Here is a 24263-nt window from a genome sequence, read left to right on the forward strand (position 1 = left end):
CTCTTACCACATTCGTGCAAAGCGAGAGGAGAGGGGGCATCTTTCCGGTTACATAAAAGAATGGGTATCAGATTCATGTTGAAAAATGAGGAATGCAGGCATACTGTTTGATGAAGAATGCAATTATATGAAAATGCAGAAACCTGTCGGACTGAGAGTGTTGTTTTATCAAACTATTGCTGGTGCGCAAAGCAAGAGAAGGCATTTGTTTTTGGTGACCCACCCTCACCTGTACGCTGTCGTTCTACTTGTGCTCGTGACTCACTGCAGAATATGGTGCCGTAGAGACTCTGTAATATTGTATGCTACCCAAGAAAACTCTGGATGCTCGTCACGTTTTTGGCTGGCAATGTCTTTTGCCCGTTTCTCCTCCACAGTACAAGCAGCACTTTCTTACAATGGAAATGCTAATTTGTCGATGTTTCAAATTAATTATACATTATTATGTGAAAAGTTAAAATGTATGCTAACGTGATTGCTATGAAATATCACTACATTAGCATAACACTGTATAATTTTAATAGGGAAAAAAATTTGCATGCAATCATGATTACCGGTAAAGATATTTCTAACCAATCAGATGATGCATGTGAGTAGATTAAAACATGTAACAGCGTATAATAAACCTACAATACCGCCACATTTACGTTGCAATTGCACGTAAGTTTTTACAGTAGTTTGAGCCCAAAAATGTCTTATCCGAAGTGAACCACACCCTTCAGAGAGAAGCAGCAAGCCAGGCTGTGATGCAAGAACACCATCTCAAAGGTGCAGAAGTAACCCCACGTTTTATATTCTTTTTACTTTAATTCCCAACTCTCAACTGGCAACGGGCAAGTGGCAATCGCACAGTACCACCTCCAGAAAGTGCTTTAAATTTTCAAGTATTTCCCTTCAGAACTATTTGCCTTTTGGAGGCAAACCCAACTAGAAGGCAAAAGAATCAAAGAAAGTGCACCAACCCTCTTCAAAAACAAGGCCATTTTGGTAAATTACTTGAAGCAACTCACTTAATTTCCTTGCAACAATGCAGTAAATCCTCAGAAGAACTCACTGATTCACGGTAGATCAATTTGGGTCAACAACCAAAAACCCAGAGAAAGAAAGAAATTAAATTAAATAAAAACACACCAGAAAAAAGAAGAAATCTTTTGGAGGATAATGCAAGGATCTGCAGCTGCTGAACCAGAAACAGAGGATGAGGAACCAGCATTGCTCAAGCTCCTCTCCAATGGCGGTCACTAAGCTCCTCTCCCTCTCAACCCTCCTGTTCTTCTTCCTCTTTGCATACGAAGGTAAGCAACTTTCTCTACTAACTTTTAACATTTTCTTGCTCGGTTTTCTTCAATTCAAAGTTTAAATCCAATAGTACTTCAAAAATCAAAGAAATCAAGCAACTTTTTTCCCCGCTTGTGGCATTTTCTTTCTGGGTTTTCTCCGTTATTTCGAAATAATCTAGAAAGCATTCAACTTTTTCACTAATTGTAACATTTGGTTGCTGGGTTTTCTTCATTACAAAGTTTAAACCCAGCAGTCTCCAAAAACCAAGGAAGCAAGCAACTTTCTCGACCGTTTCTAACACTTAATTGCTCGGCACTTTCAGCTGCATCTTCTCCGCCGACATTCGAAAGCACCAAGCTGCAAAACCAGGACCAAGAAAATAAGCCGTTCGTTGGAGTGAACATCGGTACCGACGTTTCGAATCTTCTGTCTCCGTCGGAGCTCGTTTCGTTTCTGCAACTCCAGCAGATCAACCACATCCGCCTCTACGATGCCGACCCGGACATCCTCAAAGCCCTGTCTAAAACCAAGATCCGGGTCGTCATCAGCGTCCCAAACAACCAGCTCCTCGCCATCGGCTCCTCCAACACCACCGCCGTTTCCTGGGTCGGCCGAAACGTCGTCGCTTACTACCCCCAAACCCTCATCACCGGCATTGCGGTCGGTGACGAGGTCTTAACCACCGTGCCCTCTTCAGCTCCTCTACTTCTTCCAGCAATTCAGTCCCTTTACAGCGCTTTAGTGTCTGCAAATTTGCATACCCATGTGAAAATTTCGACCCCTCACGCCGCCTCGATAATTCTCGATCCGTTTCCGCCGTCTCAGGCGTTCTTCAACCAGAGCTTAACTCAAATTGTTTTCCCATTACTTCAGTTCTTGTCGAAAACCGGGTCGCCGCTGATGATGAATCTTTACCCTTACTATGTGTTTATGCAGAACAAAGGTGTGGTGCCTCTCGACAATGCGCTGTTCAAACCCTTAAAGCCGTCGAAAGAGATGGTGGATCCCAATACTTTGCTACATTATACTAATGTGTTGGATGCTATGATTGATGCTGCTTATTTTTCCATGAAAAACCTTAATGTTACTGACGTCGCGGTTCTTGTTTCGGAGAGCGGGTGGCCTTCAAAGGCGGATTCTAAGGAGCCTTATGCTACTATCAACAATGCGAATACATACAATTCCAATCTTATTAAGCATGTTCTTGATCGTAGCGGAACCCCTTTGCACCCCGAGACCACTTCAAGTGTGTACGTTTATGAATTGTTCAATGAGGATGTAAGGTCTCCGCCGGTGTCTGAGGCCAATTGGGGATTGTTTTATGGGAATTCGAGTGCGGTGTATTTGCTTCATGTATCGGGAAGTGGGTCTTTTTTGGCAAATGATACAACAAACCAGACCTACTGCATTGCCATGGATGGGGTTGATGGAAAGAGTTTGCAGGCTGCATTGGATTGGGCATGTGGACCGGGGCTGGCAAATTGCTCAGAGATTCAGCCGGGGGAAGATTGTTACTCTCCGAATAATGTGAAAAGCCATGCTTCGTATGCATTCAATAGCTATTTCCAGAAGCAAGGGAGGGCTGCCGGGTCTTGTGACTTCAAAGGTGTAGCCACCATTACCACCACTGACCCAAGTAAGTTTTACTCCCTCTACATTATCCGATTACCGTTCTAGCTTGCGTGGATTTCTCATTTTCCCCTTTCATTCAATGATGCTGAGGGCTGAGTTCTCTCTAAAGTTTATAGTATAGCTTAGTTGCAGATTGGGAGATTTGAGACCTTGATTAGAATTAGTATGAGACTCGATTTGGTTAGATGACGCTGGAATCAAACTTGTCAGCATAGACGATTGCAAACAAGGGAGTGGCCAAGTTGGCAATGCGCCCTCTGTGCACCCAAATTCGAATTCCTGTCTTCGTAGTTTAGATTAGACTAGAATACACTTCCTCTACTGGGGCTCCATTCTATCTGTATACTTTTCTGTTGGTTATGTAATGCAGATATGAACAATAACCTCGTTCCCTTTTCGTTTTTCCTTTTTTCATTGGAATATCGCAGGTCACGGGAGCTGTATGTTTCCCGGAAGGTAAGACTCAGGAAGCTTTCTGTTGTTGCTACATACAGTAAATTGGTTTTCATTTAGCATACAAGTTTTTCAATGTTCTTAAAGAGGGGTGTTTTGTTTTGAGTGCAGTAAGAAGGCGAGCAACACGACGAGGCAAGTGGTGAACTCGACGAATTCGAGTAGCGGAGTAGACAGATTAAGATTCGTTGCCTTCGGCAGCAGCAGAATAAGTGCCATCAGCGGGATGTTATCTGTATTTTTTGTTGGAATCTTCTCTAGTTTGGTATTCATTCCTTTTGTGACTCCATGCTGAGGTTGAAATAAAATTATTTTTTGGGGAATAAATTTTATATTTCTTTTTCAGTATTTGGTAATCTACTGCCGGTGATCTTTTGTTAGATGAACGTGTAAAACGAAGTAAACTGTCATCTTAAAAATTGAATGTGGAGTGACGAATAATTGAACAAACGTGGATTAAGCTAGTTGATTATAGCAGTGTGGCTGCCCGCTTGAACCCGAGTTTGATTTCCACTTTCCATAGAATAGAATCGTTTAGATTAATATCGCTTTTTCAATAAATAAAAAAAAGGAGTGTAGATTAGTATGTAAATCTAACAAATGGAAAAGAAAGGGGAGGGAGGGCAAAGAAGAAAAAGTTGGAATTTAATAAAACAAAAAGACAAGTGCGGTGAAGGTGGATCGAACACCTGACCTTCAGATCTTCAGTCTGACGCTCTCCCAACTGAGCTATCCCCGCAGATGTCTTTTAGTCAAATGAAATTAACAATTTACAGTTGTTGACTATCATAACCCAGCTTGCCATTCTCTTAGAATCCGAGCAGCTACAATGCTTTCCAAAATTCCAAGGAGCGCCAGTTTTCAAATTTGGAAATTAGGGTTCAAGGCCTCCAACAATTACAATGCTCTCCAAAACTCCATGATTTTTGCAGCTTCTGTGTCACTGACTTTCCCAAGTAATCATCCTCTTCTTCCCCACCGCGGCACAGTAAACCCTAGAGTAACCTGCAACTCTACTGCTCTGACCCTAAAAATGTCTTGGGCATGCAAAGAATGCACCTTTCTCAACCCCCCACCGACCCCATCTCAAAAACCCACCTGCAAAATCTGCCTCTCTCCATCATCGCCGCCACCCCAATCGCCGCCGTCTTCTTCCACTGCAAAATGGTCGTGCAAGGCCTGCACTTTCCTCAACTCCTACAAGAACTCTAACTGCGAAGTGTGCGACACTCGGGCTCCGATCTCCTCCCTCTCGAGTTTCGAGGATTTGGATGATGATTCGGGGATCGGCGGCGGCGGGGACCTTGATTCTTCGGTGGGCACTGTTTTTTTGCCTTTGCAGCGGTGCAAGAGGAAGAGGGTTGAAGACGATCCAATTGAGGTTAAACAGGGTTCTTCCAGTTCCAATGCGGTTCGAGAGGTCAAGGCTTCTCATAATTGGATGACTGTATCGGTTTCCAAGGCGTCCGGTAAAGGAATTACTGTATCGGGTTCTTCCAATTCCAATGTGACTCCAGGGCTCAAGGCTTCCGATAAGCGGGTAACTGTAAAAGGTTTGTATTCAGTCTTCAATCTTAGCTTTTGGTTTTATTTTTTCATTTGACAAGCGATAATCTAAACTATTCTAATTTGTGGGGAGGAGGATTCAAACTTGGGTGCAAAGGGGCGAAAGTTCTTGGTTTTTATTGGGTTTGATTTGGTTTAAATGATAAAGATGTGAACTTTTCATTGTAATTGATTGCTTTTGTGATATCTAAATTGGGTAGACTTATTCTATTGCCATGCTGACCATTTGCTTTTTTTTTTTTTTTTGAACAAAATGTCAATGAAACTTGAGAATTATCATTTCTAAATGTGTTGCACAACTATTTGTATATATATCTCTTGCCAAAGCCACCAACTTAGGCAAAATCCTTAGCTCAAATGCATGATTCCAGAAGCAGCACAAAAGCCATTGGCAGTACAGTACAGAGCAATTGATTTTATGTAAGAAATGGTTTTTTGCTTTAAGCACCAAGACGAAGACGGACCCTTTGGTGGGAGGGAATAAGAACACAAGGTAGCGGAAAACTTCAAAATATACTGGATTTAGGTTTAGCTAGTCTCTTAGCAGCGAACCCGTTCTATGGTATTTAAGACAAAATAGCTAAATATTGGAGATGCTCTTATTGTTCTACTTCTTATGCCTCTCTTGAGTCTTGGCTTAGAAGATTCTGTAGTTAAGTTATTTGTTTATTGTAATTTCTATATTATTCCTGGTATGTACTCTGTGATCCACTTGCAGTTTCTCACTATGAATAAGTTCAATGTTTTCAGAGGGCACTAGTTCTGGGTCTTCTGCTGCGGGTTTGAATACGTTGAAGATTATGAGTTACAATGTTTGGTTCCGAGAAGACCTAGAAATGCACAACAGGATGAAAGCTCTTGGTGACCTTATCCAACAGCATTGTCCAGATGTCATTTGCCTTCAGGTCCCCTCACCCTTTTAAATTGAATGATCATTTGATTCAGCCTTCTTTCAACTTCTATCTGATGGATGCTTTTTTCATGCAGGAGGTTACCCCGAGCATATATGACATCTTTCGAAAATCTAGCTGGTGGAAAATGTATCAATGCTCAGTTTCAAGTGAGACGGCAGATTCAAGTCCATACTTTTGCATGCAGGTGAAAGTTTGATCTCTATTTTCTATTGTGCGTTGTTTCAAATGCTAAAGAATTTTTATATGCTGTTCTATGAGTATCTTCTTGTCTTATTATTGTCCTGTGAGTTTTTCAAGTGTGTTTTGCTGATTTCATGAGTTGAATGTATCTATAAATCTTTTAGTAAACATGATACCATCTGACAGATGAATTACTGTGTAGTTAAGCAAATTGCGAGTGAAGTCCTTCAGCTGTAAACCCTTTGGGAACAGCGTGATGGGGAGAGAACTTTGTGTTGCTGAAGTTGAAGTTGAGAAGGACAAACATTTGGTTGTTGCCACTAGCCATCTCGAAAGCCCTTGCCCCGGCCCCCCAACATGGGATCAGATGTTCAGTAAAGAACGTGTGGAACAGGCAAAGGAGGCTGTCAACTTTCTAAAGAAGAACCAAAATGTGATTTTCTGCGGTGACATGAACTGGGATGACAAGTTGGATGGTAAATTTCCTTTAACTGACAGATGGGTTGATGCTTGGGAAGAGTTAAAACCTGGGGAAGATGGATGGACATATGATACCAAGTCCAACAAGATGTTGACTGGCAATCGGAAACTGCAGAAGCGACTAGATCGATTTTTGTGTAGTCTACATGATTTCAGGGTGAGTAAAATTGAAATGATTGGGATGGATGCAATACCGGGTGTATCTTATATCAAGGAAAAGAAAGTGAAGACGGAGATTAGGAAGCTGGAGCTCCCTGTTTTGCCTAGTGACCATTATGGCTTGCTTTTGACAATCTGTAGCCAATGATGTCATTCTGTTGACATAAAAGATTGCGGTTATCCTAGGTGCATCGGTCGTTCTTTTGTGACGGACTGGCAAATCCTGCCATGTATGCGTTGCATGGTATTTTGAGTATATATCTCGTATGAATATGATATGGAAGTTGGATGTTGCCTTCTCATTTTGTATGAAGTTCTGTGGATGAAGGTTCAACTGCCAAACTGAATGGCTGGTATTTTGTTTTGTATCTTTAGTTTCTTGCTATGGATAATGACCTTCTTATAAATTCTCCTATGATTTTTTCGCATCCTCTCATAGCTTAAGATGCTCGCAACGTAAATTAATGGCGAGAAAAAAGAAGGATCTTGTGTCTCTACATTTAGCATAAGGTTAAGATTTGTTTAAATGTATATACTTGAATGATAATCAAGTAACCTTGCCACATTGTTTTCCAATAGAAGGTTTTTGTTTAACTTGTCACAACCAACAAGTAATATGTATGAAGAACATATTTGAGAAGCACTAGTAAGCTGTAAAACGATTTCATAGACCATCTTGATTGCGGGCATTGTCCTTAATCCGCGGGTGATAATTCAGCTCTTTGCTGTTTCCGGAGCCTCCAGTCTTAGATAATCATAGAAAAGTCCACAAAGTGCATCACCACCCCTAGCCTGTGAAAGAAATATGGAGTTATCTCCCTTTACCAGGAGCGTTGATGGGATATCGCCGCTGAAAAGCCGATAGAGTCCATGAACTCCATGTCGACAAACTGCGTTATCCGTCCCCAAGTTCAAAACTTGAATCACCAGGTGTTCTATGTCCATAGCATTAACATGAACCTGCAGCACAGACATTTTATTTATGTCATCTGAGACATTTTATACTTTTCTCTTCTGTAACTTTTGCCATCCATACCTTCAGGTCCGAGCGGGTTGCTGAAGCGATGGCCAGTCTGAACTTGTGTGTGCCGGTCGTTACAGATTTGAGATTGAACTTTATTGTCCATGTTGTTGGAAGGTATTTATTATCTGCTCCCCTCCTGCAAAATTCAAATTACTTATATCAATGCACACACTTTTTTTTTCATCGAGTAAAACTTGAGGAACAAACATTTAGGTCTACGAAGATTTATGCTGCTTTTGTTGAATAATCCGAGAAGTTTCTGGTTTCGTGTTGCATATGATAAGATGAGGGAAACACCTGTCCACATGAGCAAAAAACCAGTCGGTTTTCGGATTACTGCTGCCTATAGTGAAGGTCTGATCAAATTCAGGGTGCACATCAGTGTATCTGTCCCACAAGCCATACTGTCTATACCTGTAATGTGAAACATCAAGCATGAAATAAGGATGGTTCATTAAGTTTCATTTTCGGGAAAGGATGAATTCACTTACTTCTCGGGGCTGTTCAGAAACAGCTTGTTCACGTATATTGGGTTCACATCAGGAACATAGTAATCTATGGCCGTCCTATCAGGGTAGCCAATCTCCCATAAAGTTGGACCGTCTCTGAGGGGAACATAGGTCAGGTTTCCGAGTTGTGTTTGTGATCCTGAGTGGAAAATAGGCCATGTTTTCAATTTGTTGTGTTTAGCTAACTGTATTGATAGATCTAACATTGAAATGAAATCCTATGAGAAAGAAAAAGAACTGCCTCGTTTGCAGAAAGTTAGCTGCAGAAATATACCTGCAGAGATTGTGATACGTTCGTTGTCAAGGTAATCACCTACAAAACCCGGGATCCAGCCATGGAGTCGGTATACTCCAGGGATAACATTCTTGATGGTGAAATTCCCGATGATATCTGTTTGTATCCAAAACTGATAGTCCTGCGTAGAAGTGAAATGTCGAATTAAGAAGGTTACTTTTGTCCCAAGTTTACACTCTCTGGCAGTCTGAATCGGTTAGTAATTTACCTTGCTTTCTGTTTGCCAGGATCCTGGAGTAGTTGCAACTGATAGACCAACATACGCGTATTTAGCAGGAATGAGAGAATCCGAAACATACCTGGAGTCATGTACACAATAAAAAAAAATGCTACTATTTAGCATAGAACTGGCAATACCATGGAAGGGTTTGATTAAACAGCAGTCGCAAACAGTTGGTACTGACCTATCCTGGACAAACAATCTTCCTGAAACTGAACCACGCTCTTTAGCGGCAACATAGTAGGGCGATTGAACAAAAGCATAAGGCCACAATGTCTCTTCAATCAGCCTCTAGGATGAGCCAAGTACAACATTAACCAGTTATCAAAAGGCAACATTTAAGGTTTTCAATAGCAACGTTAAGCATGGTTTGGCTAGAAATGATTCAGTACCTGTTTTTTCGCATCAATCCATAAATCGTGTGCCTTCGATACATCTGGGGTTGAGTTAAGGTATACGAAAAAGGGGCCAAACACTTTTGTCCAAGTCTCCCCTTCTTCGAAATGAGCTAATATATCTTCGCCGATATAATGAGTTCCATGAAGCATCTGTTGCACCAGATAGACATAAAATTTAGCTGATCCTCAACTGGAAATGTCTTATTATTGAATTAGAGTGATAGACTTTTACAGCAAGGCAGAATGGACCAGTGTGGACAGTGAGATTTTGTTTCGTAGGACCGCCATTTCGGAACTCCTGGCTGGGAAAGATGAGCCAAAACCCTACAGTGGGGCCGGAACTTATCCATCCATGGACTCCACTGTCTTTGTTGTCCATCGAGTACTGATACTTATCATCAACCTGCATTCAAAGGCATACAAATAGCAGCACAATTTGGAGTTCTGACGGAATTCAACATGGCATAGAAGCATTTTTCGCTGGTACGCAATGACTTATTTTAGGTACACACCTCGCCTTTGAGATCAGGATTGATGGGATCTACAAGCAAAACTGATTCAGGCACGATTAGTTGTTTGCCTCTTGGTGGAAGCACATCCTCAGGCATTGGCATTATCCTTTGTTTCTCATCTGTTATTGCCATGTAGTGGAACCTAATACAAGTTCAGTGAATGTAAAAACATATGGACAAGAACCACAGACCTAGTCGTAGCCAAGTTAGTTAGAGTAGTGTGCTCTCCTTGAACTCAAATTCGAATCCCCTCTTTGTAATTTAAATTAGAATATCGCTCCAATAAAAATAACATAAGAAAGAACCGATGCACTTGGAAACTCTAAATAGGAATAGGTAGATTTTACTTCTCTCTTCGCAGTTTAAACGCCATCCTTGTCTGAGCAAGATCGAAGGCAGGACATCCAGAAGACCGCTCATATATTGCGTAATTGTAGAAGCCTGAAACACCAGTCTTTACAATGTACCTGAAGAAAATTAATGACTATGAGTAGGAAACAAAATAAACATCGAAAACCTTGACAGCATCATACAACGAACGAAATTAAAGATCTGCGTTAATGAAGTACAACCTTATATCCACACTTAGCGGCAATTTGACGCCGTTAGCGGATGATGGAATGAAGGTGTTCTTGAATGAAACTTCTAAGCTGTCATTGCTATGATGAACAACACTATATTCAGCTCCTTTGAGTCTGAAAAATCGACATGATTCAGTCCAGTTCAATATAAATTTAGACTGTTAATTGCCTATTTCTTGGGGTAAAAGGCAAGTGCAGATAAAATAATGCTCAAGAAAATATATCGCACGAGAGGAGAGCAAAACCATACGGTTCATATCTGTTTTGGCCTCCTGGCAAACTCCAGTTGATATCCCAATATCTGCAAGTAGAAGATTAGGCGGGATTAGCTCTGCAATGTCCGTTACAGATATTTACGAATATTATCAGATAATCATATTGTTCAAATATACATATCAGATATTTGTAAAGGTGTTACCCTCTGCTGGTTTCATTTGACTTGACATCTAAAAGATTGTCCATTCCTCCATAACTGATGCCAGTTAAATACCCTTGAGGCTTCAAGATTGTGAGCTTTACCACCCCACTGTCCATTACAACCTTATAAGAAAAATACCCAAATTCAGAAAAAACATAAATAAATATATATAGGAGAGCGCGGACCGGCTTGTGACCACTCTACATCCGATTGTGGCACATAGCCAACGCCCATCCGCTTTCTTTCCGACAATTTCAGTGTGCATGGGAACATGAACTTACATAGGGACCTTGGTTCCTCAATTTCAGTTTCATCTTTGCCATGGCAGGACACGGATTAAATTCTTCACCCTTTTCCTCTAACTTCTTATATTGTATAAGATTGTAATACAGAAACTGGTTATCAATTTCTAGATTATGGTTGAAGAACAGCCAGTCGTTGGTTACTATGGTATTTAATTAATGTTTAATAACAAGAACAAGCATTTCTAGATTATATCACCAAATTGGAAAATTCCACATAGTTGAACCATCACGTAGTAATGTGAGAATAATGCCAATAATGCTAAATGATTATGTGTTCATGTAGACGTAGATTAGGTCATGAGTCTAATAAGAACAATGTACATGACTACCAATTTCGAAAATTAAAATAGTTTAAAATATCACTGCAAACAAAATAAAGTATTAATGATGTTGCACATGCCGCAATGTGCTAAAGAAACCGTGTTTAATCATTTGGTGTTTTTAATTTGATTTGTCTGACTCATCGAAACAAGGGATTTTAATTTGGAGGCAGATTCTGTCCCTTCCACCTTCTGTGCCTCTGTTTGTGTGGTTACGGTTAAGTCACGTCAATATTTTATATCATTATTTTTTTTGTCTTATTATCTCTATAAAAATATATGTATATAATGTTGACATGACTTAACTGTGATTATACAAAACAGGAGGGCGTGGGAAGTGGGAGGGCAGAGAATCTGCCTCCTTTTAATTTATCTCTTGTCTGCAAATGGGACTTAAAAAAGGATAATATTTAAGTAAAATATATTATGCAAGTGGCCCTTTATTATAACGGTTTGTCTTTGCATCACGCTATGAGTTCGAACTCTGTTGACTTCCTAATCTAACAAATCTATAAAAAAAAAGAAAATATATTATGGTATAACATGACAGCTCATTTCATTGTCTTTTAAGCTGCAGGTCCAGAACTCTATATAAACTACGGGTGCACGTGATAGGGAGTAACCACATAAATCCAATTCTATTATTTTACCCTAATTCAGTAAAAATATGTATTTAAAAAAAAAATTCTTTAACCCTAATTCAGTAAAAGTTTGCCCTAAAGTTTGGACAAGTTTTTTTAGTGTGACAATCCTAGAGTTATCACCATACTCATGTCATATACAAGTGGCGGATGACTGTGATAAGTAAATTCTTTTTCTTCAACTCATTGCTTCTTGGGTTTCAACTTTCAAACTATTAGAATCCTCCTCCACACTTTATTGTAGATTTAATATGCAATATCTCTTGCAATAAAAATACACTCGGGCTATAATATTTATATTTATTTTTATCTTCATGCATAAGTTTTTGGATATGATGTTCACATTGATAATTGGTATTATCAATCCTTTCACGCTATAATACAGAGATATGTTGATTAACGCCAAATCCTCGATCATTCATGACATATAATCTACATTGTTATATTATAATACGTGAATGAATAATACCACATGAGGATTTGGCACTGGACTCAACTTCAACGGTATGACAGGTAGGGCTCACTCGATTCAACGGTCCATAATTGGCGCATCAAAAACTCAACATTCACAAGCACCACTTCATCTCACCAACTGACATAATTTTTACTTGTGACGGGAATACAAGTGGTACACCACATATTTTAATAGGAGTGGTGAAAAATTATATTTTTTAAGTTATTAATTTTTTAGCACTCATATTCCACTATAGTAACACATGGTATACCAACTCGTGTACCGGTAACACTAAAAAATCTCTCCACGCATTGGACCGAAAACCACTGACAGCTCACAATAAGCCATCTTCTACTGTTCTCTTGCTCGCTTACAAAAACAGAGCTAAAAGCTCTGCTCACAGAAGCACTGCCCACAGAAGCAGCACCACATTGGTGAACATAGAAAGAGATTGTTTGAGAAAGATTCACGGTTAGATTTGGTCTTCACCATTTCTACTTTGCATGCTTTCTCTCTCTATCTCTTTCTTTCTCTAGATCTACTTTATAAACAAAGCCACATTCTTTCAATAAGTTCTGGTTTTGCAGAGAAAAATGAGAGACTGCAAGCTTCTTTCTTTTTCCATTTTCTTGGTTCTTTTTCTCGTCAATGGCGTCAATGGCGAAGACCCTTATAGATTTTTCACTTGGAAAGTCACTTATGGTGACATTTACCCGCTTGGTGTTAAGCAACAGGTACATCTTCAGCTTTTTCCAACAGTTCTTTTACTAAATGAGGCAGAAAAGCCATTATCTTCAAAAGTGTTTTATTTTTAATTAAAAAAGTGCTTCTGCAGGGGATCTTGATCAATGGGCAATTTCCAGGGCCTCAGATCGATGCTGTGACAAACGATAACTTGGTCATCAGCGTCTTCAACTACCTACGTGAACCCTTCCTCATTTCTTGGTAAATATACTCTGCTTCTGTCATCTTATCTCCCTAATTTTGTTTGTTTCCTGAGAAAATTCCTGCCCGAGAAACTGAAAGAATATCATTCTGAATCTGGGGTTCTTTTCCTTTCTCTGTTCTGGCAAATGGGTTCTTTTGAATAAAGCATGTAATTCCAAATTTCTAATTTCCTTTCTGTTTCCCTCCGCTTTCTCAGCTACCAAACAGAGTACCAAGAATACATTTTTAAGTCAAAACTTAGAAAGTTTTTGCCCAGATCTATGGCTTCGAAACTTTCTTATCAGAATATTCTTCCACTTAATTATTTCACAATGACTAATATCTCCTTGCATACATGCCAAATAAGTAGAAATCTCGCGTCTATTATGCATGTGAAGATGGGGTTATTTTAGTAAGTTCAGCAATAAATGGTAGCTTATGTACAGAAAAAAAAAAAACTGTTAAAAAATAATTAAATTAAGCATCTTTACGTTTTATCTTTTTGTCGGTTTGGTTTTGTTTAAGTTATGGCACAGACATTCATTGAGGATCTGCCATTGTTTAAGAATGCTGATTAATGTTTAAATCTCAGTTATCAAATTAAACCACTCTTAACCTCTCAACCGTATAAAATGTGAGTTAAACCAGCTAATTAGATTGATATAATTTTTTTCGTAAATTAGAATAATTTAAAATAGAATATCGCTTTAAATTCGTTCATAATCTATCCCATGTTGCCTTCTCAAGTACATGAGAATAATCAAAATATTATATTTGAGGCAACTGGCCTCGTGTGGTGAGATCTGATCCTTCACATGCTTTAGATCTCTCTCATCCGCAGGACCACACCTACATTTATATTCTATGAACAAAGAGCTGGAATCTAAGTTTACGCAGATCTAGATAGTGTATATTTCCGGTGTTCCTTCCATACACTCGAGTTTGGTCATCATTTTCGTAAATACCCTTATGCTCGAGTTTAGTCGTTCTTTTTGTAAATTAAAGTAGTACGTAACTTTGTAGTATCGCCTTGTCATGTCAAGAAAAAAATATGTGCAGACATTGGCATTCAAATAATGCATTTACTATTGAGCCCCACAAGCCACCAGCTACCCCCAATCCCAAGCCAAACTAACATTCATGTCTAACTTTGCATTCAGAGAGGTGGAGGTGGTTTCAGCCTCACATTCAATGTGTTAGAAAGAAACTGAAGCTTGGGAAGGGACTGTTAGTTGAATGTACTAGTTAGTTTCTATAAAAATTATTGTGTGGTAGTGGAATACGATTACATGGTATAACCAACTGACTGTTATGATATGAGTGGATGACAAGGTATGATGTTAACGAATATCTACGTATACTTAAATACCAGATTGATTATACCACGTAATTGTATTTCAGTATCAGACTAGAATTGTTCGAACTTTTGGACGGTAAAGTAACCCCTTTTAAACTTACAAATGTTAAATTTATCTACGATCAAGTTGCATTTTAATCGTAACCGTTGAAGCGACACAATTTAGCTTAAATCCGACTCTCATGTCCTGTGATTCTTCTGTAGGGATGGCATACAGCAGAGAAGGAACTCATGGCAGGACGGAGTTTTTGGAACAACCTGCCCGATCCCGCCGGGGAGGAACTTCACTTACAATATCCAAGTCAAGGATCAGATTGGCAGCTTTTTCTACTTTCCGTCCCTCCAGTTCCACAAAGCCGCCGGAGGGTTTGGTGGCATCAGAATCTGGAGCCGTCCTAAGATTCCCGTTCCTTTCCCTACTCCTGCTGGAGACTTCACCGTGCTGGCAGGCGACTGGTTCAAGACTAATCATTATGTAATTGAGCTACTAAACTCATATTTTTGTCACATAAAACGTTGAAATTCAGACTTTGAATGTTCTGTTTTGGAAATGTTAGATACTGAGACGAGGCTTCTTGGATAGAGGTCGAGCTCTTCCCAACCCTGACGGGCTTCTCATCAACGGTCGTGGGTGGAATGGATACACATTCACCGTTGATCAAGGTATCCTCGAATGAAATTCACTTCTTCACTAACGTTAATTAGGCTAGTTGACCAAGACAGTATTGTAACCGTCTCGCTGAGCTTATGAATAAAGGCAAATTTGCACTTCATTGTTTGAACAATTTGTTTTGCAGGCAAGACATATAGGTTTAGGATATCAAACGTGGGGCTTACGACATCCATTAACTTCAGAATTCAAGGACACAAACTGAAACTTGTTGAGGTGGAAGGATCTCATACACTGCAGAACACGTATGACTCCCTTGACATCCATCTCGGACAGTCCTTATCCGTTTTGGTCACGGCTAATCAGCCTGTGCAGGACTACTACGTCGTTGTGTCTTCACGCTTCACCCGCCAGGTACTCACCACAACAGCCGTTCTTCACTATAGCAATTCGCGTAATGGAGTTTCAGGTCCTATCCCTTGGGGTCCTACCACACAGATTGCTTGGTCTGTAAGCCAAGCAAGATCTATAAGGTACATTATGATTCTTTGCTACTTTGTCTTTTCAAGCTAATCATGCATTGTCACGTGTTTTAACTCTGCTACATGATAGTGAATGATTAGTTTAAAATACCAATAAATGGCATTTCCGTTTCATGGAAGAAATTCTTCGTATTTGTTAGGGATTTTTATTGGATATGAGAGTGGTATCTTTTCTCACATTGATCATTTCCGTGCTCTTTCGATACAACCAGATGGAATTTGACTGCGAGCGGGCCAAGGCCTAATCCGCAAGGCTCCTACCACTATGGATTGATCAAACCAGCCAGGACAATCATGCTTGGAAACTCTGCTCCTTGGATCAATGGCAAGCAGAGATATGCTGTCAACAGTGTCTCATATGTTCAACCAGACACTCCTTTGAAACTTGCTGACTACTTCAACATTCAGGGAGTTTTCAGCGTTGGAAGCATTGCGACCAACCCCACAGGCGGAAGCGGCTACCTCCAGACCTCCGTGATGCACGCTGATTTCCGGGAATACGTTGAGATTGTGTTCCAAAATTGGGAAGACACTGTGCAGTCATGGCACATTGATGGCTATTCATTCTTTGTAATGGGGTAAGATCATGCACATAGTTTGGATTTTTCTGTAATTTCCTCATTTCCAAGAACAGGCCTAAATTAAATCTTGGATTTTTTATGTTTAACTAATTTTGAGAATGGTGGGAGAATCTGCAGGATGGAAGGAGGACAATGGACACCTGCAAGTAGAGCTCGTTACAATTTGAGAGACACAGTTGCACGTTCCACAACTCAGGTATGAGAAGTATTGGAGATTGAATCATACGTGAACATTATCACTTGGTGTTACAAATTCACGTGTTATAATTTGGGTGCACCAGAAGATTTTTATACTTTAAGATATAGTATGAATTAACATGCATTTTTTATAACATAAATTTATTGATTATCTCACAAGTTACTACGTACCAATGAAAAGTTACACCAAATATTGTAATTGAAGTTAATACTAATGTTTGCTTATACCAAGATTGGGGATGAGGAGAACGGCAATCATTTCAATTCCTGACTTCTCCGATGCTTACTAATATGCTTAAGGAATAAAAATTATGCAATTCCCACCTTAAAATCACTAATCAAACACTCTCAAAACCAGGGATGAGATCATCTGTGGGAAATAGTTGATTTAATTCTCATTCCTTATTTTCCTCTATTTCGAATTTCCCGATTTTTGCTTCCATTTTCTGATTTCCTATATTCCTTATAAGTAAAAACGCCATAATTATTTCATACATGTAATCCACCCCAACATTGTTGGGTTTGTCTGAGATATTGGTATTTCGGATGCAGGTGTATCCTAGGGCATGGACTGCAATCTACATAGCATTGGACAATGTGGGAATGTGGAACGTCAGGTCACAAAATTGGGCGAGGCAGTACCTGGGGCAGCAGTTCTATCTGAGAGTGTATTCTCCTGCACATTCATGGAGAGATGAATACCCAATTCCAAGAAATGCCCTTCTTTGTGGAAGGGCGAGAGGCCGTCACACTAGGCCTCTTTGAAATTCTGAAATATCCAAAACTGGTCGCCTTTTGGTCACGAGAGGGTGACATAGTTTTAAGCTAATTTAGGCGAGGACTAAGCGTATTCTTGTGAGTTGTAACAGGTCACTTCACTGGGAGCTCCTCTTGAGCTTCCAGAAATTTTCTTCTTTTTGTTCCATAATTAGCATTACTAGATGGGTTATTTATTTCAATAACTCAGAGTAATAAAGCTATATACAATATGCATCCTAAATTGAGATTTAACATAAAGGCTCATAGCAATGAGGGTTGGTTGAGTTGGTAAGAATCATTTTTTTTCGCTAGACCAAGATCTAGGGTCAAGTCTTGTTGCTGGCAATTCCTCTTGATGGACAATCTGTAAAAACCCTAAAATGGTTACTTTTTGTTTTTGTTTTTTCCCTAAGCAAAAGATGAGGGGAGAGAAATGATAGTGTTGAGGGGTACACAAACTAAAAAAATTATTTTCAAATAGCTAAAAATCAGAATTTAATTATATATTCTTTTAAAGAGAATTTAGCAAGGCCCTACAAACTTAGGTTTTTATTTCAGTTTTATCTTTTCAACTTTTATTTGACCTTGAACCCTCCTAGTGTTAGAGTGTGTCAATTTGCCTTTACATATTCTAATTTTTCCATCGTATAGAGTTCTACTTTCATCCTAATTTTAAAGCTAGACAACACAATAAAATTGATACATTATAAAAAGTTATGCGAACTAATAACAAGATTCAAATTCGACAGAGCAAATGGAATGGATATCATGAATTCAAGGGGCATAATTATTACTAAAATTCTCCCCATGAAAAAGAAAAGAAAGATAACCAAATACCAGCATGGACGGTAAACCCTAAACCCTAAATGCAGCAATGCAGTAGCATCGACACACAGCTTCTATATGTTTTTTTTTTTTTTGTCGAAACACAGCCTCTATATGTTTGTACATTTACAAAAGGGTTCTGTATTTATACATTTACAAAAGAAAATTTCTTTATTTATTATTTTTAAAGAATAAAAAAAAAGAAAAAGAAGAAGAAAAAATGGCTTTAATTGCTTAGAATGTCACACAACACTTAACGTCCATGCTTCTGCGGCTCTGCCAATGCATGACACTGCCACAGAAACACTATGATGAGAGAGAGAGAAAGAGAGAGAGAGAGAGTATTCTTCCAAATTTGAAACCGCCTTCTCTTTCTTTTGGATGCTGTTACTGAACGAGTACGGCCATGGAGGCCACGTTCCAGCCAAGTCATGAATTTTGTTTCAGCCATTTTGTCTGTGTTCCAAACAAATAAATTCAAATAAATAAATTAAAGAAATCTTTTAATTAATTCCATCCAAATTTCACAACCCTAACCCTAACTGCACTCTGCATGCAACGCAGATGTGCATACATAACCCCCATTAAATGACGTTTTCATCCCCAACGTGTCCCCCTGCTAGCAATGCCCGACATGCGAAGCATGTCTACGTTTCAACTTTTAATATTATTTCTCCCTCTCTCTCTCTCTCTCTCTTCCTCCTCTCAAGCTTATTCTTTATTTTGTGTTCATCTATTTCTATGGCGTGCTTTGGCATTTGTGTGTGTGTGAATGAGGTTTAGGTTCCTTCCTTTTGCTTGCGTTTTAGAATTGAGAGACTTTGAGTCATCCATTAATTAATTAGTTGAACAAATATCAGTGTGACTTTGTGAAGGAGTGAAAGTCTTTGTCGGCTGGAATTAGGGAGAGGGGGCTTGACTCAGAGTATACTTGGTAGGAATTTTGACCACGTTATTAGTATGACATATTTTATTACCGTGAGAGTTATTTATTAATTTTTATTTAGCTTCACGTTAATCTTATTCGTTATATGAGTTATTCTAATCAGTCAGTCTCAGTAAAATGTTTTCTCGCATTATCCAATTTCACATTAATCTTGCCCGATATAAAAGTTACCCCAAATTAAACGACCTTATCAAAATTTTCTATCACTTGACTGGTGAGGATTGAGGACGGAGTAGAGGTTTGAAAACTTATTGGGTGGTTTGGTATATGTTTCCCTTTGAAGATGCAATTGCTTATGTCACCCATTAGACTCATACATGTAAGTTATAACGGATGTCTGCCATTCCTTTGTTTTCTTGTCAACCCCGATTTATTTTTCTTGTTATAACATACGTTTGCTTTGTTGATTCCCATACCATATTGTATTCTATTCACAAATTTATATTATATATTGACTTGACTCTACTTTTTAATCATTTCTGTTTTAGGATAATACAGTATGATACAACAAGTGTTTTGGAAGTTTTTTTTTTTTTGAAGTATTTAACCACTTGTATTATTACACTTTGTATATCGAGCCGTGTTCCTGGCACACTGAAAAATTTCTTCTGTTTTAAATATATATTGCTGGGCAGCTCCAGAAACCTATAAATAATGGTTTTCCTTGTATTTTTACCAAGTTATAATGTGTAAAAAGACCCAGAGAATGTGTTATCTAGGTAGTTACTCAATCAAGAAATATTATATCACCAAGAACTTTAAGATTGAATTATATTATATATGGGTTTTTCACATTTCACCTTTCATTTTCACCCAATCATGAAGGCTTTGAAACATAAAACCACAACCTGCGCAGGACTGCAAAGTCTGAAATTCTCTGTGGGCGTATTTTTTTTTCCTTTTTTCCAATTGAGACTCCAAGGACTAAAAATTTTGTGTCCCTTTGAGCCAGAGAAAGCTGCCACTAGAAGACACATTTCAGTAACAGAGTCCAACTGGTCATGTTTGTATTCATATATATTCCCTGAGACCCCATCTCATATATAGCTAGCTCTCTCTTTCTACAACATGAAAGATCAGGCAATGGAGAGGATTGAAGGAGATGATCACCATCACCAGAGCTCCTCATTTCTTAAGAGGTCTCCCTGTTCTTCTGTTGACAATGGTGATCAGAAACCCCACACGTCATCATTTGACGACGGTGATGGTGTTACTCCTAATAGAAGCACAGCTCAAGGGAAGCATCTAGTAGTCCACGGCTACCACCATCATTTTCCGGCCGCCGCCGGTCATCGTCAGATGATCGGCAGCCTGTTGAAATCATCCCCGTCGTCATCGACTCCGGTGAGACCTTATGTTCGGTCCAGAATGCCTCGGCTTCGTTGGACGCCTGATCTTCACCGCTGTTTTGTGCATGCAGTTGAAAGGCTTGGCGGAGAACAAAGTAATTTTAGCTTCTTTCCCTACACACACGGATATATATATATATACACACACACACATAGCCTATATATAGAGTAAAGTTTTATTAAAATGTTATTTTGGTGTTTAATTAATTACAGGAGCCACTCCAAAGATGGTTTTACAGATCATGAATGTGAAAGGCCTTAACATATCACACGTTAAAAGCCATCTTCAGGTAATTGGCGATCTAGCTAGATAGCTACATCTTGTTAAGCGTAAAAATAATCTCTCTTGTTAATTTGGTATTTTCTACTTATTTATTGTGGAGAGGGAATAGCTTAATTACTTTGAAATTTCTTTTTTCATTCTTTCTAACGTTGAGGTTTTTGACTATGGACAGATGTACAGGAGTATGAAGCATGAGCAAGGCATACAAGGTACACATGTACATACATGCATGCCCTCCCTCCTTTTCACTCTTGACTAATTTTCATAATTATTTTGGTCATTTAATTTTATTGCACAATATATATACATATATATATCTATACATATATATTATGTATTATATATTCCCTTCATCATGTATTATATACAGCAACATAAAGTATTTTTGTATGAGATGTGAATATATAAATATATATAGCCGATTTACTCACAATTTCTCTTGATTTGTAATTCCTAGGAATAATATGTGTAAGATTTTTCTATGATAATTTGGTACCTTCAAGAATATTCAAAATTCAAGAAAACCTAATTGATTTAATTACAGCATAAGTTTCTTGTCTTTTTCTCCTTCTCTATTTTTCATTTAAAAAAAATGTGTAATCATAAAAAATACTATAATTCTCAAGCTCTAGCCAATAATTGAATTGACATTTTGTTGCAGCAGCTGCTTTGGCAGCAAAGAAGAATGGTATGTTGCAGGTCTCTGAGTACTCAAACAACTCAAACTTCTTAAAGCCAATCGATATTGCTCAACCTGTTTACCACCAAAAGAAAGACTTGATGAAGAAAATGTACAACCATCGACCCTGCCAAAGCAATGAAACTTGTTACATTGAAGGCCTTGACAGGAACACCAGTCCTCTGGCGAAATGGTAATTGTAAATTAATTAATTATGTTTTATCTCCCTAATTAACATTATTAGTTATGCGAGATTTATATTCATGATTTTTACAGGAAGGATGAAACGAAGCCATTAGTACTACCCTATCAAGCACCAAGTTCTTTCATCGTAGACAATGATCTGCTCAAAAGATGCACTGATAATATTGGACAAGTACTCTCTCTCTCCCCCTCCTATGACATTCTGGCTCTGAACAGTCCTTTAATATTCCATTCCATATATATGTCTGAATTTTCAGGAGAGCAATCATAAAGAATTGGAAGATTTAGGCAGTACCAAAAGCGAATATGATGCAAGAATGTCTCTATCAGTCAACGCGTCATCATCGAAAGCCTCTCGTGAGCTGTTGAGGTTCAGCAAAGCAGCTGGGAATTCAGATGCGAATGATGTCTCTCTTGAGCTCACTCTTGGTACTTAAAATCATCATGCACATTTTTATGCAGACAATGTAGAAACTTGAAAAAAAAGTGACTCTAGAGTTAATTAGTACCTCTTTTTCAGTATTCTCCTCCAATATATGCTTCATGTGCAATTAGATTAATGACCGGATACCTTAAATTGACACTAGCACTAACATTTAACTGTACGAAATGGAGTGAGTGAAAGGCATGAGTGGCTAATAACCTAATTAGTCACTTATATGCTTTTATGCACCTTATTTTGTACAACTAATATCAGTAGTTATTGTGTCAATTTTTTTTGTAGTGTAGTGATCCACAAATAGTTCTGTGCAAACAACATGACTTGAAAATTTTCATTACAAATTAACATCACAAAACATGCAATGTCAACGGTGTGATTTTACATTTGACTTTCAAACCACGCGTGATACAAATTCAATAACCTCTCTCAACTACATTAGGGATAATAGACGTTAGAAATGGAAAGAAAACATCCAATTCTCATGCAAACACACAAACAATACGTGGGGTTGTTGTGTTGTTGATAAACCAAAAATATAGGTTACTCACGTACATGAAGTGGATCTCCCTAATTTCAACCTTCATCTTCTCTAGTCTTGTTCTTCAACCTATAAATTCAGTCGCCCAACCTGAAGTGGAATGTCCCAAATCGAATACACACAAATCTTTAGCTTACTTATTACTCCTCACCTAAGAACTAATAGCTTGAGATCATGGCTGCTACTAAGGTTTTGATCATGTTGGTGCTTTTGGGTGCTCTAGCTACACTTAGTAGCACCACGGAGGCTGGGAGGGACGTTGCAATGAACAACAAGGGTGGCGTCGGCGGTGCATTTAAATTAGATGATGAAAAGACGTATGCATTTTTCCATCACAAGTTTCCTGGTTATGGATATCCATATGGTAAAGGATTTGGTTTTGGTGGTGGGTTCGGAAGTGGAGTAGGAGTAGGCTATGGTGACGGCGTTGGTGTAGGTACCGGAGCTGCATCGGGGGCTGAATCCGGAGCTGGAGCTGGGGCTGGAGCTGGAGCTGGAACGGGGGTGGTTGAAGGGCAAGGAGCTGATGGTGGATCGCCTTGAGTATACTATGTATACATGGTTGGTGTACTAGATATGGAATAATTAATTAAGTTACCCAATTTGAATTTTCCCTGTTTTGTTCTTAATTTTTGTTTTGTTATGGCAATATTAAATGAGATTGATCTTGGAGTTGCACAAAACATACACTTGTTTACACTCTTTAATATAAGTCCTTGCTATTGTATGTGAGACTTTGTATTAGAGAATCACAATGTTTAATGAGGTTGCAATTTTTTTTCACATCACACCATGAGCTTTCAAAATTATATTAACTCATATCTACATGTTGTACAATTGTCTAATTCGTCGTAAAATTGATGACTGACTAGCATTGCATGTAATTTCTTTATGAGTTGACATAGAAGCTACACTTATAGCATAAAACTAAATGACTTGTGGAGTTTTGGCTTCTCATCTCCACCCCAAAACGACAACTATTCATCAATTTCTATCTCCATTGAAACCTACGCCTCTTAGAAACAAGTAACCCAATTACCACATCATCAATTAAATGCTGATTCATATGGTTAAATAAAGAAAACATAAATTGATACGATTTGAAAACACGGTGCATTTGAAGAAAAGTAAAATCTCTCATTTAGAAAATCATCTAAAACGTAAGGAGTCACAAGTTGACCACTTCTATTACCTTTTACATTCTTATTGTAATTAAGTTTCCTAAAACAAAGCATTAGTCCAAAATCAACATTGCGTGTCATGGACAAGGTTCTAAAAAACGCTAGGCGCTAGTCAGGCGCCTAGGCCGCCTAGGCGGATTTAGGTAAATTTCTTGTATATCTTGTAAATAAGTGCATATTGACACCTAAAAAAAAACTATATTTGTATGGATAATAAAATAATGATAAAATACAAATTAGGTACACTAGGGCCGCCTAGGACAACCTAGCCCTAGGACCGCCTAGGACAGCCTAGCCCTAGGACCGCCTAGGACTGCTAAAATACAAATTAGGCGGTCCTAGGCTGTCCTAGGCGGCCCTAAATTAAGTTTCCATAAGTATTGAATGAACTTGTAGTAAATCCATCATTTGCAAATTAGATGCACAATTTCCATAAGTATATCATCATGAAACCAAAAAAGAAAAAAGCACGCAATTAATAAAAAATTAAAAAAAAAAAA

General features: G+C 38.6%; 6 protein-coding genes and 1 non-coding gene across 7 annotated transcripts; 5 read left to right on the forward strand and 2 right to left on the reverse strand.

The window, feature by feature from the left end:
• The first annotated feature begins 790 nt into the window (after nucleotides 1-790).
• On the forward strand, nucleotides 791-3693 carry LOC103446731 (glucan endo-1,3-beta-glucosidase 1). The gene is made up of 4 exons (XM_008385859.4): nucleotides 791-1295; nucleotides 1604-2917; nucleotides 3342-3369; nucleotides 3478-3693. Exons 1-4 carry the CDS (start codon nucleotides 1199-1201, stop codon nucleotides 3659-3661), a joined length of 1623 nt encoding a protein of 540 aa, XP_008384081.3. The 5' UTR covers nucleotides 791-1198; the 3' UTR covers nucleotides 3662-3693.
• Nucleotides 3694-4032: 339 nt separating this feature from the next.
• Nucleotides 4033-4105, reverse strand: TRNAF-GAA (transfer RNA phenylalanine (anticodon GAA)). Its single transcript has one exon. It is a non-coding gene; the product is annotated as a tRNA-Phe (tRNA).
• A 47-nt stretch (nucleotides 4106-4152) lies between these two features.
• LOC103446732 (uncharacterized) lies at nucleotides 4153-7093 on the forward strand. The gene is made up of 4 exons (XM_008385861.4): nucleotides 4153-4919; nucleotides 5683-5837; nucleotides 5920-6030; nucleotides 6229-7093. The coding sequence occupies exons 1-4, from the start codon at nucleotides 4196-4198 to the stop codon at nucleotides 6811-6813; spliced, it is 1575 nt and encodes a 524-aa protein (XP_008384083.2). The 5' UTR covers nucleotides 4153-4195; the 3' UTR covers nucleotides 6814-7093.
• Nucleotides 7094-7151: 58 nt separating this feature from the next.
• Nucleotides 7152-10509, reverse strand: LOC103446870 (uncharacterized). The gene is made up of 13 exons (XM_070806427.1): nucleotides 10455-10509; nucleotides 10196-10318; nucleotides 9971-10090; nucleotides 9624-9765; nucleotides 9344-9514; nucleotides 9106-9261; nucleotides 8898-9004; nucleotides 8702-8792; nucleotides 8473-8614; nucleotides 8181-8337; nucleotides 7987-8103; nucleotides 7702-7825; nucleotides 7152-7625 (listed from the first exon to the last, which is right to left on the reverse strand). Exons 3-13 carry the CDS (start codon nucleotides 9994-9996, stop codon nucleotides 7380-7382), a joined length of 1479 nt encoding a protein of 492 aa, XP_070662528.1. The 5' UTR covers nucleotides 9997-10090; nucleotides 10196-10318; nucleotides 10455-10509; the 3' UTR covers nucleotides 7152-7379.
• Nucleotides 10510-12667: 2158 nt separating this feature from the next.
• On the forward strand, nucleotides 12668-17557 carry LOC103446733 (L-ascorbate oxidase homolog). Its single transcript, XM_008385862.4, has 8 exons — nucleotides 12668-13076; nucleotides 13178-13287; nucleotides 14831-15101; nucleotides 15184-15289; nucleotides 15424-15769; nucleotides 15991-16356; nucleotides 16477-16555; nucleotides 17110-17557. Exons 1-8 carry the CDS (start codon nucleotides 12936-12938, stop codon nucleotides 17320-17322), a joined length of 1632 nt encoding a protein of 543 aa, XP_008384084.3. The 5' UTR covers nucleotides 12668-12935; the 3' UTR covers nucleotides 17323-17557.
• A 2500-nt stretch (nucleotides 17558-20057) lies between these two features.
• LOC103446871 (uncharacterized) lies at nucleotides 20058-22153 on the forward strand. Its single transcript, XM_029108979.2, has 6 exons — nucleotides 20058-20531; nucleotides 20650-20726; nucleotides 20892-20928; nucleotides 21384-21591; nucleotides 21675-21774; nucleotides 21860-22153. The coding sequence occupies exons 1-6, from the start codon at nucleotides 20156-20158 to the stop codon at nucleotides 22037-22039; spliced, it is 978 nt and encodes a 325-aa protein (XP_028964812.1). The 5' UTR covers nucleotides 20058-20155; the 3' UTR covers nucleotides 22040-22153.
• Nucleotides 22154-22756: 603 nt separating this feature from the next.
• Nucleotides 22757-23125, forward strand: LOC114827491 (putative glycine-rich cell wall structural protein 1). The gene has a single exon (XM_029109332.1). The coding sequence runs from the start codon at nucleotides 22757-22759 to the stop codon at nucleotides 23123-23125; it is 369 nt and encodes a 122-aa protein (XP_028965165.1).
• The last annotated feature ends 1138 nt before the right edge of the window (nucleotides 23126-24263 follow it).

This window comes from Malus domestica, chromosome 10 (genome assembly GCF_042453785.1).
Source record: "Malus domestica chromosome 10, GDT2T_hap1".
In the NCBI taxonomy this organism is placed as follows: Eukaryota; Viridiplantae; Streptophyta; class Magnoliopsida; order Rosales; family Rosaceae; genus Malus; species Malus domestica.

What these genes read in the sequence shown, in the direction of transcription:
- LOC103446731 (XM_008385859.4), top strand. Translation starts at nt 1,199, where the DNA reads ATGAGGAACCAGCATTGCTCAAGCTCCTCTCCAATGGCGGTCACTAAG. An exon ending in CTTCCTCTTTGCATACGAAG is followed by an intron (nt 1,296 to 1,603) that starts GTAAGCAACTTT and finishes CGGCACTTTCAG; the next exon opens with CTGCATCTTCTCCGCCGACA. An exon ending in AGCTGTATGTTTCCCGGAAG is followed by an intron (nt 3,370 to 3,477) that starts GTAAGACTCAGG and finishes TTTTGAGTGCAG; the next exon opens with TAAGAAGGCGAGCAACACGA.
- LOC103446732 (XM_008385861.4), top strand. Translation starts at nt 4,196, where the DNA reads ATGCTTTCCAAAATTCCAAGGAGCGCCAGTTTTCAAATTTGGAAATTA. An exon ending in TAAGCGGGTAACTGTAAAAG is followed by an intron (nt 4,920 to 5,682) that starts GTTTGTATTCAG and finishes CAATGTTTTCAG; the next exon opens with AGGGCACTAGTTCTGGGTCT. An exon ending in CAGATGTCATTTGCCTTCAG is followed by an intron (nt 5,838 to 5,919) that starts GTCCCCTCACCC and finishes TTTTTCATGCAG; the next exon opens with GAGGTTACCCCGAGCATATA.
- LOC103446870 (XM_070806427.1), bottom strand. Translation starts at nt 9,996, where the DNA reads ATGGCGTTTAAACTGCGAAGAGAGAA. An exon ending in AGATTGTTTGTCCAGGATAG is followed by an intron (nt 8,793 to 8,897) that starts GTCAGTACCAAC and finishes ACATGACTCCAG; the next exon opens with GTATGTTTCGGATTCTCTCA. An exon ending in TTTTTTGCTCATGTGGACAG is followed by an intron (nt 7,826 to 7,986) that starts GTGTTTCCCTCA and finishes TGAATTTTGCAG; the next exon opens with GAGGGGAGCAGATAATAAAT.
- LOC103446733 (XM_008385862.4), top strand. Translation starts at nt 12,936, where the DNA reads ATGAGAGACTGCAAGCTTCTTTCTTTTTCCATTTTCTTGGTTCTTTTT. An exon ending in CGCTTGGTGTTAAGCAACAG is followed by an intron (nt 13,077 to 13,177) that starts GTACATCTTCAG and finishes GTGCTTCTGCAG; the next exon opens with GGGATCTTGATCAATGGGCA. An exon ending in GAACCCTTCCTCATTTCTTG is followed by an intron (nt 13,288 to 14,830) that starts GTAAATATACTC and finishes ATTCTTCTGTAG; the next exon opens with GGATGGCATACAGCAGAGAA.
- LOC103446871 (XM_029108979.2), top strand. Translation starts at nt 20,156, where the DNA reads ATGAAAGATCAGGCAATGGAGAGGATTGAAGGAGATGATCACCATCAC. An exon ending in ACGTTAAAAGCCATCTTCAG is followed by an intron (nt 20,727 to 20,891) that starts GTAATTGGCGAT and finishes GACTATGGACAG; the next exon opens with ATGTACAGGAGTATGAAGCA. An exon ending in GCATGAGCAAGGCATACAAG is followed by an intron (nt 20,929 to 21,383) that starts GTACACATGTAC and finishes TTGTTGCAGCAG; the next exon opens with CTGCTTTGGCAGCAAAGAAG.
- LOC114827491 (XM_029109332.1), top strand. Translation starts at nt 22,757, where the DNA reads ATGGCTGCTACTAAGGTTTTGATCATGTTGGTGCTTTTGGGTGCTCTA.